We start from the raw sequence: 15,722 nt of genomic DNA on the forward strand, positions 1-15,722 counted from the left end.
CACACTTGGAGGTGACGGTCGTTCCAAGGGCTCCAGCCCCCTGGCCTGGGGCGCCCCTACCAGGTCTCAGTAGCCTGGGGCTGGCCGCTGAAGTCACCTAGCACCAGCCCCCGCGTCTGGTCAGCTGGGACCCTGCACCACAGCCAGAGCTGTGCCAAGGTCTGGGCAACCTCCCAGGTTCTCCACTCGAGGTGCGTGACCCATTTTCTGTTTGAGTTATGACTTCAAGCCCTAAAATCCTCCCGTAGACATGGAGAGAAACCCCTGACCAGTCAGTCCTTCCCGTCCAAAGATGGATGGAAGGATGGATGGACGGACAGCAGGAGGCCCAGCCACTCTCCCCACAGCCTGGGTCCTGCCCTCTTTCCTGCTCCCCACAGGCACTGGAGGAAGGGTGGGGAAGACAAGGCTTCTCAGGGGTCCTTCCCGGGATCCCACACCCAGCTGGGCCCCTGCCCCCTCTTACCGAGCCTGCTGCTGGTCAGCCTCCACTCGACTGGCCTGGAACGAGAGAAGAGCCCTATCATCACCAGGAGACACACCTCGGATGGCAGGTCATCGGGCGGGGGGGCCCATGGGTGGGTGGGATGGAGGGGCCCAGGGAGGGGGCTGCTGACCTGGGTGTCCCGGGCCTGGCTGGCCTCCAGCAGGGCCTCGATGGAGCGGATCCTCTCCGTGAGCTGTGAGTTCTGCGCCCGGGCCTCGTCCAGCTGCCCATGGAGACCACGCAGCTCCTCACACTTGCCCCTCACCTCGGCCTCGGAGGACTGCAGCTTGCTGTGCAGTTCTGCGGAAGGGGCAGCCGGTGGGTCAGGGGTGGGGGGTTGCCAGCATGGATGTTCCCGGCTGCCCAGCACACACCTGTGGGCTCGAGACACACGCCCCACCCAGGGCGGCCTGCCAGCTGGTGGAGAGTCACCGCCAGGCTTCTGCACACCATGGGACAACGAAGCGCCCCCACTGCTTGGCAACGATGGGATTTGAACAGGCGTCTGCTGCAGAGTCTAAACCCTGCTCCTGGGAGACCAGCTCATGTCGCTGAGACCAGGGCGGGGGCTCCTGGCATGTCCTCTCCCCTCGGCAACCTCCACAACATCCCACCACAGCTCTGAATGACGGCCACATTTGTCTGACTCTGCACAGCCCCTGGCCCCGGGCTTGCCCCAACACGCATGGGGCTCTGCTGAGGGCTTCCTCCTCCTCCCCACCCCTCACTCATCTCTGAGGCCTGGGGATCCACGTCCACTGCTCGCCCAATCCCCCGGGCATCTCTGTGGCTGCCTGATCCAGCCCTGGTCCCCAGGCTGTTCTGCCCCTTGGTCCTTTCCTGGGCAGGAGCATCCGGAAGGGCAAGTGGGGTTGGTCCCGCCACCCCCACACACGCTCCCAGCCCTCATCACTCCACAGGACGGTCACCCGGGCCTGCCTGTCTGCCCCCACACTGACCACTGCTGCCATCTCCAGCCTTGCACGCCGACCTCCTCAGCCTGTTTCTTGTACAGTCCAAGTCCAAGTCTGTCCCCATTCCGCAGGGGCTCCGTGCCAGTCACTTCTGCCCTTTCCTGGTCTTTGTGAGGCAGGCCTCTTCCGGTCATCCAGACCTGTCTCCCCAGAGGCCTCCCCTGACCACCTGAAGCCACACCGGGCCCATCACATCAGGGGGCAGCAGACTAGAACCCTGAGCCATCCCGGCCCATAGCCTGTTTTTGTCAATAGAGCTTTCCTGGCCCACGGCCAAGCCTGCCTGTCCTGGGCTGTGTGGGCACTGTGGCAGCAGAGCTAAGCAGCCGTGACAAACACCATCTGGCCTACAAAGCCGAGATCACTACTGCCTGGCCCTTCACAGATGCAGCTGGCCGCTTCCAGGACCTGCTCCAGGTCACAGCCGCTACTTGGAAGTCTGGTGAGCACAAGGCTGTGCGACCTGGTCAATGGGCCGCCTGCCCTGCCTCCCCAGGGGCCTTTGGTGCCCTGGGCATCACCCCACCTCCTGAGGGGGCAGGTGCCCTGAGAGCAAGGGGGACCAAGGCCCATTTCGAGACCTGGCCCCAGGCCTTACTGAGCTAGAGGAAGGAGAAGGCCAGCAGCAGCCCTCGTGGCAGCGTCTTCCATCCGAGCCCACCTCCCATATCCAGCCCCCACGCCCAGTCCTCCAGACCCCAGGCCTGACCCCAAGCACCCCCGTGTGTCCCCCGATAGGTGCAGGAGTCCGGGGTCCCAGGTACTCTTGCCACGCGGGGCCGGCCCTCCACCGCCCTCACCGGCCATCTGCTGCTGCTGCTCCCGGGCTTTCTCGGCGTCTGCCCGGAGGCTGGCGTGGCTGCTCTGTGTGCGGCACAGCTCCCGGCTGACCTCGTCCAGGCGCTTCTGCAGGGCCTCCTCGCTCTCCTTGTGAGACGTCTGGGGACCAGCCGAGGGAAGGGGGCCGTGAGGGTGTGGGCGGGAGGCTGGACTCTCTCGGCTCTGCCGTCCAGAGCCCTTCACTCCCTGCCGCCCCGCACCAATGAAGCAGAAAAGCTGCCTGGAATGTCTGGGTCAGTTCACCCCCTAGACAAGGCCAGGGGGCCATCCTGACCCCTGAAGAGTGGGAGCCCAGAGAAGACGCTGCAGGTGAGATCAACAGTCGCCCCATTTTCACCTGAGTGAGACCCGGGAATGGTCACAGCTGCTGAGCGTTTCTGGGCAAGGCGCTGTCGAGGCGCCCATGTGTCAGTGTGGTGAGCCCTGGCCACCCCAAGACACAGGTACCACCATCACACCCACATTCCAGGTGGAAAAACCAGGGCCTCGGTCAACACCGTGGGGACTCTGTGTGACCGAGGATGGCAAGACTGAGCGGGAGGAGATGCGTGGAGCCTGGGGCTTCCTGATGAGAGTGACGATGACAACTTGGTATTGGAGTGGTGGCTCCAGCCCTGGAAGCATCGGGACCATCTGAGGGCTTCCAGAGCACAAGCACCAGGCCCTCCCCAGGGGTCCTAGCCCCATCTCACTGCTCAGGCCAGACCCACTTTATACCAAATTATCCACCTCAATTCCACCCAAACAATCCCCCTGTTTATCTGTGCCTGTCCTAGGTCCCCTGCACACACAGCAGTCTCAAGAAACTTCTAGTCCTTTCCATGACACAGTCCAACGCGCTACAGCCAAGCTTCAGTGACTGAGCAGAAACAGGAGCCATGCCATGTGGGACTCCCCGAGAAGTCACACACACTCAGGGCGACTACTGCCCTGAGACAGGGCGGCTGGGGGACGTGGGGCTCGTTCGGCCAACGGGGAGCTGCCCGGTGCCCTGAGGGGGTTCCTCCCTCTGGGGAACGGGTGTCCCCTGGGTGACTATGAGCTCCCAGGCCACACTCAGGGCTGAGAAGGAAGAAGCCCGACCAGGTGCTGAAGCCGGAGGCTGTGCGGGGACCGTGATGACACAGGGTGGTGACTGCCTGGGGGCTCGCGTCCTGGCTCCGAGTGAGCCGGGGGGACTTGCTTAACTCTGTGCCTCCCGTTCCCTTCTGGGGAAATGGCACATAATGCCAGCATCTACCCCATGCGGTTACAAGGAGAATTAGCTAAGAACTAACGCTTTGAGTATTCAGAACAAATGCTGAACATATAGATGGCACCCACTTGATGCTGACCAGGCATCACCAGTAACAAGAACAAGGCTGAGGGTTCCAGTCCCAGCCCTGCCTGGGTCTCCAGCGGCCACAGTCACAGCTGAGGACAGACGACCCCGGGTGGCCAGAAGGGCCAGGCGGGGAGGCTTACTGGGCAGGATGCATGGGCACGAGGGGGCTGCCGCCCCTCACCTGCAGCTGCAGGACCTGTTTCTCCACAGCAGCCGCCTTGGCCTCCAGGGCCTTGCGCTGCTGCTCCTCCTGCCGTGCGGCCTCCGACTTCTCCACCAGCTCCTTGCTGACCTTGCCCAGTTCCTGCCGGAGCTTGGCCAGCTCTGCGTTCTGCCTGCAAGACAGTCACCAGCCCCCAGAATGACGGACAGCAGAGGGCTGAGTCGGCTCCCATGAACCCCAAGAGCTGCCTGGGGCGATGGGGACAGGTGGCCCTGAGCCCGTCCTCCGGGGCCCCGGCTCTTTCTTAAGTCATTGCCCGAGTCTTGGACCCCACCTGACTGAAGCCCTTCTGTATCATTAGCCACATGGGGTGTGACGTGTTTTGTTGAAAATGGTATTTCACGAGCAGTGTGGGTGGCTCAGTGAGAGTAAAGAGCAACATGGGCCTGAAAGCAGCCCATGGAGCCAACAGCAGTGGCTGATCTGGGCCCAGACGAGCCCCGGGAGACAGGTGGACGGGCCTCGCCACCCTGAGGGCGGGGCCACCGGCAGGCTCAAGTCCACACACAGGACTCACTGGCCAGCGGGACCACGACCAGGCCGGGAGGCCACACAAAGCGGGAGGCGGTGGCATTTTACAGAAGAGACCCCTCGGTGCCACACAGAAGCTGGGTCTCGGGACCAGGCAGGAAGTCCAGGGGGGCAGGAGAGCTGAGGGGGCAGGTCCAGCCCCAACTTTCCCAGTGTGAGGAGGTCGTTAGCCTGCCACCTCCTTCCCTGGCACAAGAGACACCTCTTCACAGCAGGACTGACTGTCCAGCTGAGCGACAGTACCAGACCAGGTGAAGTGGATAGACAAAACTGTCCCCCAACCCTGAGAGGCAAAACCTGGCCAAGACCAGCTCTGCTCTGCTGCCCAGGGGGCGCAGACATGGCCCCCAGCCCCCGGGGCCGGGGTGGGAGGCCGGCTGGCGGGCCCTGGGGACCAAGTGCAGCTCGGGGCACACGCAGGGCTTACTTGCTCTCCACCTGGCTCGTGGCCTGGTTCAAGGCGTCCCTCAGGATGGAGTTCTCCTGCTGCAGGCGGGCCAGCTGGGCGCTGGGGCCGTTCTCCAGCTGCTCCTGCAGTGTCCGGATCTAAAACGGCATCCGGGGCACCAGAGCCTCGCAAGGACAGCCACCTCGGGAGCAAGGTCAGAAAGCTCCCAGCTCGCAGACAAAAGCCCCGAGTAGCGCGCTCAGCCCACAGCCCCAGGCGTGCTGGTTCGCTCAGCTGCTGACCAAGGTCCTGAGACATAGACAGAGCCAACAGCCACCCGGAGGATGCCTGTTTCCTGCTCTCTGACCCCCTTGGCGCAGCCCCCGCCGCCCCGGGGGGGTAGAGGAGACAGTGCAAGGCTCCGAGTCCTCAAGCCAGAGCTGGCCAGGTCCTCCGCTGGGACCATGCGGATTTCAGGCCCCTTGTTTTGCTGGGTCCTCCCAACCTCCTGAGGAGTAGGCAAAGCCAGCAGGACTCCAGGGTGACAGAGAGGTTGCGAACTTGACCCACAGGCCCCCAGAGGAAGGGATGGTCATGTCCCAACGTGACCACTTGGGACCGGAGTGTTTTCAAAAAGTGCTCTTTAAACGCACGCACATCTCCCTGGTTATTGACATTAAACACACACACACCAGCCAGCCAGACAGAACAGCCCCTCACCGCCCCTCCAATCCCGCAACAAATCGGGCCGTGAGGACCCGCCCCGCGGCTGTGCCCACCTTGCCCTGCAGCTGCTGCACCTCCTTCACGTGCTCCCGGTAGCTGGCCTGCATGCGTGCCTGCACGGCTGTGATCTCCTGCTCCCGGGCCACCAGCTGTTTCTTCACTTTGGCCTCCCCGGCAGCTGCCTTGGCCTTTTCCGCTGCCAGCTCCTGGAGAAAGCAGAGAGCAGGGAGGCAGGAGTTCATCAGATGAAACCAAGAGCATCAGGTGAAACCACCCAGAGCATTTGATAAGCCCCCCCCGGCCCCCGCTCTGGCTGGCTGTCCGTCCATCCCCCACCAAACACACCTTCCCCCCTGGCTTGGAGCCAAGGCCCTAACTCAGGACAGAAACTCAGACTCCTCGTGAATGAAAGGATCCAGGGCTCAGGGCCAGGGGTGTCCTGAGGCCCCGGCCGCCTCCCTGCACCTGCTGCCCCGCAGAGGAGCCGGGCATGGAGACAAGGCGACAGCGACACACAGCGCTTTGCTGGGAAAGCACGGCTGTCACAAGACAAAGGGTGTCACCGGCCCTGGGGACCCGGGCTTCCCCCCAGGAGAGACAAGGGAAAAAAACCCCAGCTGAGCTGTGACAGGAGTGGCCATGCGCCGACCACCCCTGGGCAAGACCCGCCCCCCGTGTCGGGGTGGCCTGGACCCCTGAGACCGGAGTTCACAGGCACAGCCCAGGCTCCTGGAGTCCAGGGTCTTCACCGGCCCCAGACCCTGGCCCCACCTTGTTGAGCTCCCGCAGCTTGCTCTTGGCGACGGCCGCGTCCTCCTGCTCCGTGGCCAGCAGCTTCTCCTTCTCTTCCAGCTGGCGTTTCAGAATCACCACGGGGTCGCCTTTCTGAGTGGCCTGAAGAGGCCCACAGAGCCACATTTAACAGGAGGCGGGCAGACGCGGGGTTTGAGCCCCAGTCCAGCCCTCAAACCCCGACCCACGAGCAGAGCCCTGGCTGGATGGCGCAGGAGCGGTTCCTTGCTGACTGCACACACACGTGGGGGGGGTAGGGTGGGGCCTCCACCTCAGCTGCCCGGCCCATCAGGCCTCAGGCCCGTGGGTGCAGAAGCTGCTTGAACCCAAAGCTCTGGACCCCGGGGGCAGTTGCGGGGAGCATGGTGTTTCCCTAACCCAGGTTGATGGTGGTCAGGGCCTCTCCCTGGCCTGCTGGGGGCCATTGGCCATCGTCCCCGGCTCAGTGCCCAGCCCTGAGCGGCTGTGTGGGGCCAGCTGAAGTGTGGAGGCTGGGCTGGGGGTTGGGGGAGGGTGTATTCTGGGTGTACTGGCCTGAGGCCAGGCCTCTCTTGTGGAGGGGTGTGGTCAGCATGATCTCCAGCCACTCAAGCCCCAGGAGACAGACAGAAGCTTACTGAGCAAAGAGCTTCTGTGACCCCAGGGTCCATCCCCCCTCAGCGGGGGCCAGGGCTGAAAGAACCCAGTGGCCTCGGGACAGGGGCCCCCAGGCTGGCTCTCACGACATTCCCGACATCTCTCACCTCTGAAGCAACACAAAGTCCTCTAGCAAAATTACCTATGATGCAGGCTCTGTGTAAGGAACAAACGTGCCCCACAGCACTTCCTGGGGGCAGCTTGTGGCCCCTGCACCAGAAGGGGAAAATCCAGACAGGCAAGCACCTTCCCTCCTGCCCCCAAGCCCTGGCCACAAACCGGCGGGCCAGCTCCTGCGCCTGCCTTGATGCCCCTCCTATAGTGGCGGCTGGGCTGACTCACCCAGCCATCCCAGGAAGGGGCCGCGAGGAGGCAGGTGGAGGGGTTTCAAGGACTTTCTGTGCAGCTGGGCATGCCCCAGGGAGGCCGGGGCCCTGGGACCAGGTGGGTGTGGGGGTGGCCCCGGCCAGCTGCCCGCAGCCGCAGTGGCACCAAACGCGGGGGGCCCACCTTGTGCCAGGTGTCCTGCACGATGCCCGCCCTGTCAGCCAGGATCTCCATGAGCCGCTGGGCCTCTCCCTCGCTGAGCACCGTGCTTCCGACAGCGGAGACCAGCGTCTTGTAGGGCAGGTGCAGAGTGCCGTTGGCATCTGGGGGCCCTGTGCACAGAGGGGAGGGCGGGCGTCACACACGGGTATAACAGCCAAACCCAGCACACCCCGGAGCAGGAGCTGGTTGGGGTCCTGCCCACAGACAGCACAGAGAAGGTCCCCAGTAGAGAAACACTGAGTGTCCCTGGGCTGGAGGAGATAACCCCTGACCTTTTCATCATCAGAGCAGATGTGGGCAAGACACACTCTCCCCAGCCAACGGCCTGATCCAGCTCTGGCTCGCACCACCCGGAGAGGCTCACATCCCTGCCAAGACCCAGCCCCATGGCCCTCGGGTCCAGATTGACCAGTGAGCTCATCAGCCCAACGGCTGCAGCCCTACAATGGGGAGGGGGAGGCCACCTCCCACGTGTCCCAGTCTAGACCCTCTATTTGCAACTCTCCCTGGATGAAGAGTAAGGCAGGTTCCAGGAGAGATGGCTGGGTCAGCCTCATCCAGGCCTGGCCACTTGCTGGGCTGGGAGCACCTGACCTGCTAGAGGACACAGTGCCAGGTGTCAACAGCCAGCTGTCACCCCTGGACACCCCCAACATCCCCACAAGAGCTCCGCTCTCTCGCGGACCCTTATGCAGCCCCAAAGCAACAGGGGGTGAACAGGGACGCCCCTGTTCTCATGCCACGGCCCCAACCTGCCCTCGGCGGAAAATAGGGCCCCAAATGAGCCAAAACAAAGCAGAGAGGCTGCCCGCAGCGGCACCTGCCGCCAAGCCCACCTCGCCGAGGATGAGCGAGGGGGAGGTTTCCATGGCAACACGAAATTCTCTGTCACAATATTTTCATCACACGTGAAAACACTTGGCGGGATGCCCTTGTAAAGGGGACGAGGGGGTGGGGGTGTGTGGTTGCTATGAGCACCTTCACTCAGGACTTCTCGACCCTCAAAGCTTGGGAATGAAAGATAACCAGGCTAACATTCAGGCCTAGAGCTCAAGGTGTCATGAAAACTGGGGGTGGAAGGTGGGGGGGAGGGGTAGCACCCCTCAGTCTTCAGTTCTCACTGAAATATATACATTAAATAATTTTAATGGAGAACTTCTGCACCCAAGGGGCTTCCGTTGTGGCTCAGCTGGTAAAGACTCCGCCTGCAATGTGGAGACCTGGGTTTGATCCCTGGGTTGGGAGGATCCCCTAGAGAAGGGAAAGGCTACCCACCCCAGTATTCTGCCTGGAGAATATAGTCCATGGACAATATAGTCCATGGGGTGGCAAAGAGTCAGACACGACTGAGCACCTCTCACTCACTCTGCACCCAAGAGACAGCTCAAGGACAGCTAAGCCCAGAGAGAGGGAACCAGTCAGACAAAGACCCCACAGTCAGCGCCTTGGTCTCCGGGCTTCCTCTCTTCTAGTCAGCCAGAAGCCCAATGTTCCTGCCTGGGTTCTCCAGAAGAGGGCGCCCGCTGGGTCAGACCTGCCAGGACGGCCTGGCTGAGACCCACCACTCAGACCTCCTTCCTGCTCTCCGGACTTACAGAAGCAGGCCTGCCCCCGCGCTGCCCATATGCAGCCACCAGCCTCGCCAGGCACCTGCCGTCAGGGCTGGTGGTGGGAACAGGAGTGGCTCCCAGAGGGGCACACACCAGATTCTGAAAACCTGGTATGAAAAGAAAGAATGTCAAGGATCTGCAATAATTTTTCATACTGATTGCAAGCTGAAGTGATATAGCATTTGGGGTAAACTGGGTTACACGAAACACATCATTAAAGCGAATTCCATTTGTCTTTCATTCGCCTTTCTTAACATGGCTCACAGTGTGTTTCTACCGGACAGACTGGCTACTCTGTTCCAGCCCTTGGGGCCCCCAAGCACTGCCTGCCCCAGAGTGCCTGTCCTCCCGGGCCCAGGAGTGGTCTGGGGAAGGGGACTCAGCAGCTGGACGATGCAGCTATGTGTCCATAGGGAACACCCCTTCCTTCACAGTGTCACCCCAGGGGTCGCACACGTGCGTCTCTTCTGGAAGGCCTGCTGCACAGACCATTCCTCAGACTATGCTGGAAGAGTGTCATCCTAATACATGTCTGTTAAAACCGTCTCACGTAATTACACTAAATTGTATTAGACTTCCTAATCAAACAAAGTAATACAAAACTTGTAAAGCTATGAGTAATGAAGTTTACTTCCCCATACCCACCCTGACAGAAAATTTCACGGCCTTCTCCACCCCCATATAAATACTTTAAAATTATTTTCAGAGACATCACATTATATTTCTCCATTAAGGTTAAGGACGGTACCATCTCTAGTTTCTCCAAATCAGGGGAAGTAAAACTGAAAGGAAAGAACTGAGAAGCAGGAACCAGAACTCTGAGCCCCACATGAGTGGCATTTATTTCTGGGTTTTAAGGTCTTCTGGCCAAACCCCCAGCCCTAAACTCAACCCCATAGAGGCCAGGGACAGGGTATGGGGGGGTGGGCAGTGGGTAGCACGCTGACCCATACATGGGGCTAACATTCCTCCAGCAAACGCTCCAAGGCTAGAAAGAATCCTTGGGGCTGGGAAATCTTAAGGCCCTGAGATAAATCTCTCGAAGACTCAACATCTGTTCTGTGAAGCCACAGGCCTCACCAAGACCATGTGGCCGTGAACTCCCCGAAGACAGGAGCAGCCAAGGCTTTGCGCACAATGGTGCGTCTGAAATTCCAGGTGTGGACGGGCCGGGAGGAAGCCAGTGGCAGGAGGGCAGGGTGGCCAGGCAGGGCCAGTGTCTCATGGAGTCAGTTCAGGGCTGAAGCTATCCACGGGCCTGCAGGCAGTGGGTACCCTATCAGAACAAGGGCCCTGGAGCCAGGTGCCCTGGGCTTGAATTCTGGCTCAAATCTTTGCCAGCTGGGCATCCTAGGGCAAGTGGCTTCACCTCTCTGTGCCAATTTCCTCATCTGTGAGGTGGGGTGACAATCACCCCTCCCCCAAACATGGCAGGTTAAATGGCAACGCGCTGGGCACAGGGCAAGCACCGCAGGGTCCATGAGCAGGGCCAGGCGCACCCCAGACCCGGCCCCTCCCTGAGCACACGGCAACCCAGCAAGGAACTTGTTGATAGGGGATCCCCTTCCTCTGTCCCCCCACGATTGCCACAGACAAGTCATGCCAAGCCAGCGCCAGGCACCCTCCCGGGGATAGAGCGCCATGGCCTGTGCCTCTTTGGCCCCTGCCTTGCACACAAGGTCACAGGGGCAGCGCGTTTAGACAAGTGAGGAGCCTGTGTCTCCTCGGGCTTTCAGCCCCGAAGTACACAACGTTCGGATAACATGCGCAAGCTTCAAATTCCAGAACTGCACTCCCGTCTATGACTACGCTTGGAGGCTTAATCACCCAACATCACGTCAGTCCTGCAAAGAGGGCGTAGGAGTCTCCCTCTCAGTGTCAACTGGGGGGGTCCCTCGGGGAGGAGCCCGTGAATGGTCTCAGCCAGCGGGTGCTCGGGCGGGCTCTCCACGCTGCTTCGGGCCCAGGAAGCCCTGCCCTGCTCGTGCCCGGCTCAGCCTGTGACACGGTGACGTCGGAGCTGCTCCAGGAACCGTGCTCACGACAGACAGCTGGGATCCAGCCGGGGTTGTCGCCAGGCCCCGGGACAGGAATCAGGAGGCTCCAGCTCCACGCCGGCCCCTGTTGCAGCTTCCCCAAACCCTGCCTAGGTGGTCTCCCGACACCAAGTATGTACTGACTATGTACCCTGCAGTCTGCAAAATGCAAGTGGGAGGGACTCCCAGGCAGGAGAAGGAAGGAGGTGCCAGACACGGAATCAACAGACCCCCAAGGACCCTCAGGGAGCGGCCATGGCAGCAACGCTGGGAGGGCTTTTATCGCAGGAGATGCTCGTGCCAAACGCTCTGGGCAGAGAGCAGCAAGGGCTGGGGCTCCAGGAGGAGAGGGAGCAGCAAAGACAGGCACCAAGGCTGGCAGAGCAGAGGCAGGCAGGGCTACAGTGGGTCCCAGGTGTCACGGGCCCGGGGGATCCGGGTGTCACCTCGTGGGCAAGGGGGCATCACCTGGGAGTGAGCCGGGTCTGCACCTGAGGACACTGGGGGACCAGGCCAGCAGGGACAAATCCAGGCCAGGGGCTGAGCATGCTTGGGAAACCGGGAGGCGACAGAGACGCGGTGTCAACCCTGGGGCTCTGAGGGCAGGACATAGGTTGCAGTCTTGGGGTGGGGGGAGGACATCCAGACTAGTCCCCAAGGCCTCTGCACATCTGCCACCCCAACCATGTGGGTGGGGGGGCCATGCACGGTCCTCTGGACAGGAAGCCCTCCAGGACATCCCCAGTCACCTGAGCCATACCCAGGCCACAGCCCCAGGACCCCAGGAAGGGCCCCCTGCCCTCCCAGAAGCCAGCACTTCTCGAACAACTGTCAGACCCAGAGACAAGACAAGCTCCTGACTCTCGCTGACCCCAAGCACAGAGGGCGGCCCCCGAATCAGAGTGGCCGGCAGGCCACCCGTCTCCGGAAACAGGAACCTGAGCCAGCACCACCACGGCCCCCACCACCCAGGAGCGCGGACAGTGGCCGTAAAGGATTCTCCTGAGCCTTCGGGAAAGGGGTCCCCCCGCCCCCCGCCGAGGCCCTCAATGGAAGAGCCCCCAGAGGCGGCAGAGGCGCAGCTGCAGCTCCGGCCACCCTCAGGGCTCCAGGTTGCGACTACAGCGGTGGAGGGCCCCAGGCAGCACAGAGATGGTCGATGGCAAGCCTGTCTCAGGCCGGAGCTCAGCACCGCCCAGGCTGTCTGCCCCCCAAGAGGGTGACGGCCCTGCACGGCAGTGCGCTGGCCCGGGCACCTGGCATCTCGAGGGTACCGGAGCAAAGCACCAGTGATGTCGAGAGCAATCCTACCGGGGCCTGAGTCAGGCCTTCTCATCTGGTTGGAGACAAAAGTCATCTGTTGACAGACTGGGAGTTTGTCCATATAATGATGCCTCATGGAATTTTTTTTTTTTAATTCTACAAATTGAATGACTTTTTCTCTTTATATACTTTTGCTCTCCCCACCCCAATTTTAATAAAATCCATTTTAAATCTAAAAAAAAACAAAAAAAAAACACATCATAGTATTTCTTAAAGAAATACAACCCTGGAGGACCTGTGGGCGAGATCCTTCCTCGGGCCTGAGACAGCCATGAGGTCTGACCGACGGCCAGCAGAAAGAATGGGGGATGGAAAGCCTTGGGCCCCTGTCCTGGCAGCGATGGGAGACCCAGTGCTGCCACATGTGAGAGGGCTGACCAGAAGTGACCGGAAAGTTCTGGAAGATCATCTTCCAGCAGCTTCTCTAAAACGCAATAGTGCTGCACTGACGCGAGACTCCCTCCCCCGGGGGATGTTTTATTCTTTTAAAAAAGAAGAAAAGGAAAAGCTGGGTTTGAAGAACTTACACAGAAAGTGAATTAAATAAAGGCTTATGAGCCTGGTAGTTTTCTTCAGAGCTTCCGACCCTGAGAAACTGAGTTTAGTTTGAAAGAGAGGATCAAATGTGGTCTTACCAGCCCCGCTGTCTCCTGGGGAGAGGGGCGGGCCCAGATGGCGACCCAGGCCCAGGGTGCCACCCCTCACCCCTTCTGGGAAATCTCAAAACAGAGCTGAACTCTAGTTTCTGCTGTCAGAGAATGGCAGAGATACAAGCCCACCTTAGAGAACACTGCGGGATAAACGCAGAGAAGGACGCCTGCCCTCACCCCGGGCTGGGGTGCAGCAGGACACTGGGGTGCAGTTCTGTCCAGTCACACAGCCTGAGACGAGGTCCTGCAGACTACACACACCCGGAGTGATGCTCTCCTGGCCATGCTGGGTCACAGAACACGACTCCACTCCTGCGTTTCCCAGGGTCTAGCAGCGGGAGGAGGCTTCTCCCAACACGGAGTTGACGGCCCCAGGATGCAGAAATCTTTCTCTCTCATCCGACCTCAGTGCCCACCATCAGCTGGGTGCTCAGAGGCGGGGACACACTGAGAAGGACTGGCCACCTTCCTTCCTTATCCTGTGCCCCCAAAGAAGCAGGAGGCCCTCTCTCTGCTCAGAGGCCACTCGGGATCCTGGGGTCAGGGCTGGGCTGCCTCCTGGCGCCCAAAGGGGTGCAAGCTCCACTGTGGTTCAATGAGGGCCTGTTTCCTCAACTCACAGACAAATGTGGAGTTTTTCTCTTCCACTAACAAGAATACATGTTATAGAAAAACTAGGAAGTGCAGAAGGGTGAAGGGAAGAAAATAAAAGTCACCCACAGACCTCCCCCCAAGGACACCCTTTCTCCCACGTAGACCTGTGCACGTCTGACTCGGCTGTCGTGGGGCCTGAGGGCACCTCCATGTCCCAGAGGCTGGTGGGGCCCAGCTGGGATGGTCTCTGGCCCAGGGTTTAGGCCCAAGTCTGCAGGAAGGATGGCATTTGGCATAAAGTCAGGGCACAGAGTCTAAGAGGAGGGCCCCCCCAGTCGCCCTCCTGCCCACCTCCCTGCCTCAGAGACACCACAAACCAAGCCCCCCGGCAGCATAAGTCCCAGGGCTCGGGCCCAACTCGGAAGGTGCCTCCCGTCCAGCCCAAGCCTGCGTGTCCGGTTCAGGGGGCTTGGCCTGCGCCATGTTCACGAGGACTCAAGTCCAGGAGCTGGAGAGACGGCCCTGTCAAGAGGGCCCCAAACCACCCCCACAGCCACACGCTTCCTGGGCAAGAAGCTGCTTTCCTGACCAACGCAGACGCTGGCTGTGGTGACTCTCAAGACAGCAAACCAGAGGAAGCCTGGACGGTGCCGCCAACGCTCGGGAGCTTCAATTCCAGAGATTTCCACTTCTCAAGGATTCTGTGAATTCCCTCTTCTCCAGACACTGGGAAGAGAACCCAAGCTTCTGCTTCATAACCAAGTGTTTTCCTAGTCTACACCTGGGTTGCTAACAGCCTCCAATGTCACCGCCATCTCCACACAGTCACGTGAGATGCTCACGTGGGTTCATCACCGAGGGGACTGTGCGCCGCGCCAGGCCTTTGGCGGGCAAGGTGGACGGGGCTGTCTCCCTAAGTTAAAAATGCACCTGCCTTCTGACAAAGCAGCCACACATCTAGGACCTGACGCCATGGAGACCCTCACCCGCTGGGACACGGACATCACTGCAGCAATTAATTTCAGCAGCAACAGAAGGGCTCACCGCTTCAGAGCATTTAAATATATTGTTATGCTCAGGCCATGGACGACAACACAGTCTACTCAGGACCATCCTCCTTCCTGACCTGCTGGCCTCAGGCCAGCACCCTGCTGTCATTACAAGAGTTTGGGAAAGTGTTCACATATCAGACAGAACTGGCCTTCCAACAGTCACTTAGAAATATATTCAGTATTCTTACTTATTTTTCCCTCAAGAGGCAACTTTCAAGCCCACCCACTGAAATTTTGGCAGGAAGAATAATAAACTAAGTTAACCAGGAGTGACAATCATTCTATCATGTATAATCTTTCTTGTCCTGAACTGTGGTATTTTTTCCTGTTCAAATTTCCTCTTATCCTACACCTCAGGTGAGCGGCTTTGTGGGTTCACACAGGTCAGAAATTAGGTCTTCCTCCCAACAACGCTTTTTGTTACCTGCCAATTTTGCCTTCCTTTCTAGTGTGAAGTTTCTGTTTCATACCTTATTTCAAATGTCTAAGGCCTTACAGGGTCATGACGATCCCAGGAAGCTCCGATGCGGGAGAAGCCAGAGAACAGACCAGCTCTCACCTACACCCCTGCTGTCTGCCTCCAGGGCCTTTAGCCCCGGGTCAGATAGAGCATTGCCTTGAAGACAGGGAGATATGCTCCCTCCACCTGTGGGGCCAGGGCCAAGGCTGACTATCTGGGTTTTTAAAGGGCCTGAGAGGTTGTCGTGACCCGTGGGGCAAACGTAGACTGGTCCCTGAACCTCACACAGAGCATAGTGTGGTCTGAGAGAATGTCCCCCCAGCAGAAAAGTGGATACAGCTTCAGAAAAAGACAAGAGAGGGGAGCCAGCTACAAACATAGGGCCTGCCTACTTGGCAGAGGTCCCAACATTTCAGGCCCCTAAGATGCTTCACCAAGACAAATGCAATTAATCTTCCGAGTCGACTAATGGCTAATCTAAGAAAGAAAGAAATCTAGCAAGAGAAAAAAAGAGAAAGGGATGGAGG

At 59.8% G+C, this 15,722-nt stretch overlaps 1 protein-coding gene across 3 annotated transcripts in view; it reads right to left on the reverse strand.

Moving 5' to 3' along the window:
• The window catches only part of RRBP1 (ribosome binding protein 1), a 46,820-nt gene that overhangs the window by 8,308 nt on the left and 22,790 nt on the right, over positions 1-15,722 (reverse strand). For all 3 annotated transcript variants that reach the window (XM_043883062.1, XM_043883064.1, XM_043883061.1), the window contains 8 exons: positions 7,432-7,580; positions 6,265-6,387; positions 5,547-5,699; positions 4,807-4,925; positions 3,807-3,960; positions 2,262-2,400; positions 618-787; positions 467-501 (listed from right to left, as the gene is read on the reverse strand). In XM_043883062.1, the coding sequence (XP_043738997.1) occupies positions 467-501; positions 618-787; positions 2,262-2,400; positions 3,807-3,960; positions 4,807-4,925; positions 5,547-5,699; positions 6,265-6,387; positions 7,432-7,580 (1,042 nt within the window). The remainder of the gene's footprint in view (positions 1-466; positions 502-617; positions 788-2,261; positions 2,401-3,806; positions 3,961-4,806; positions 4,926-5,546; positions 5,700-6,264; positions 6,388-7,431; positions 7,581-15,722) is intronic.

This window comes from Cervus elaphus, chromosome 23, assembly GCF_910594005.1.
Source record: "Cervus elaphus chromosome 23, mCerEla1.1, whole genome shotgun sequence".
Taxonomy (NCBI): Eukaryota; Metazoa; Chordata; class Mammalia; order Artiodactyla; family Cervidae; genus Cervus; species Cervus elaphus.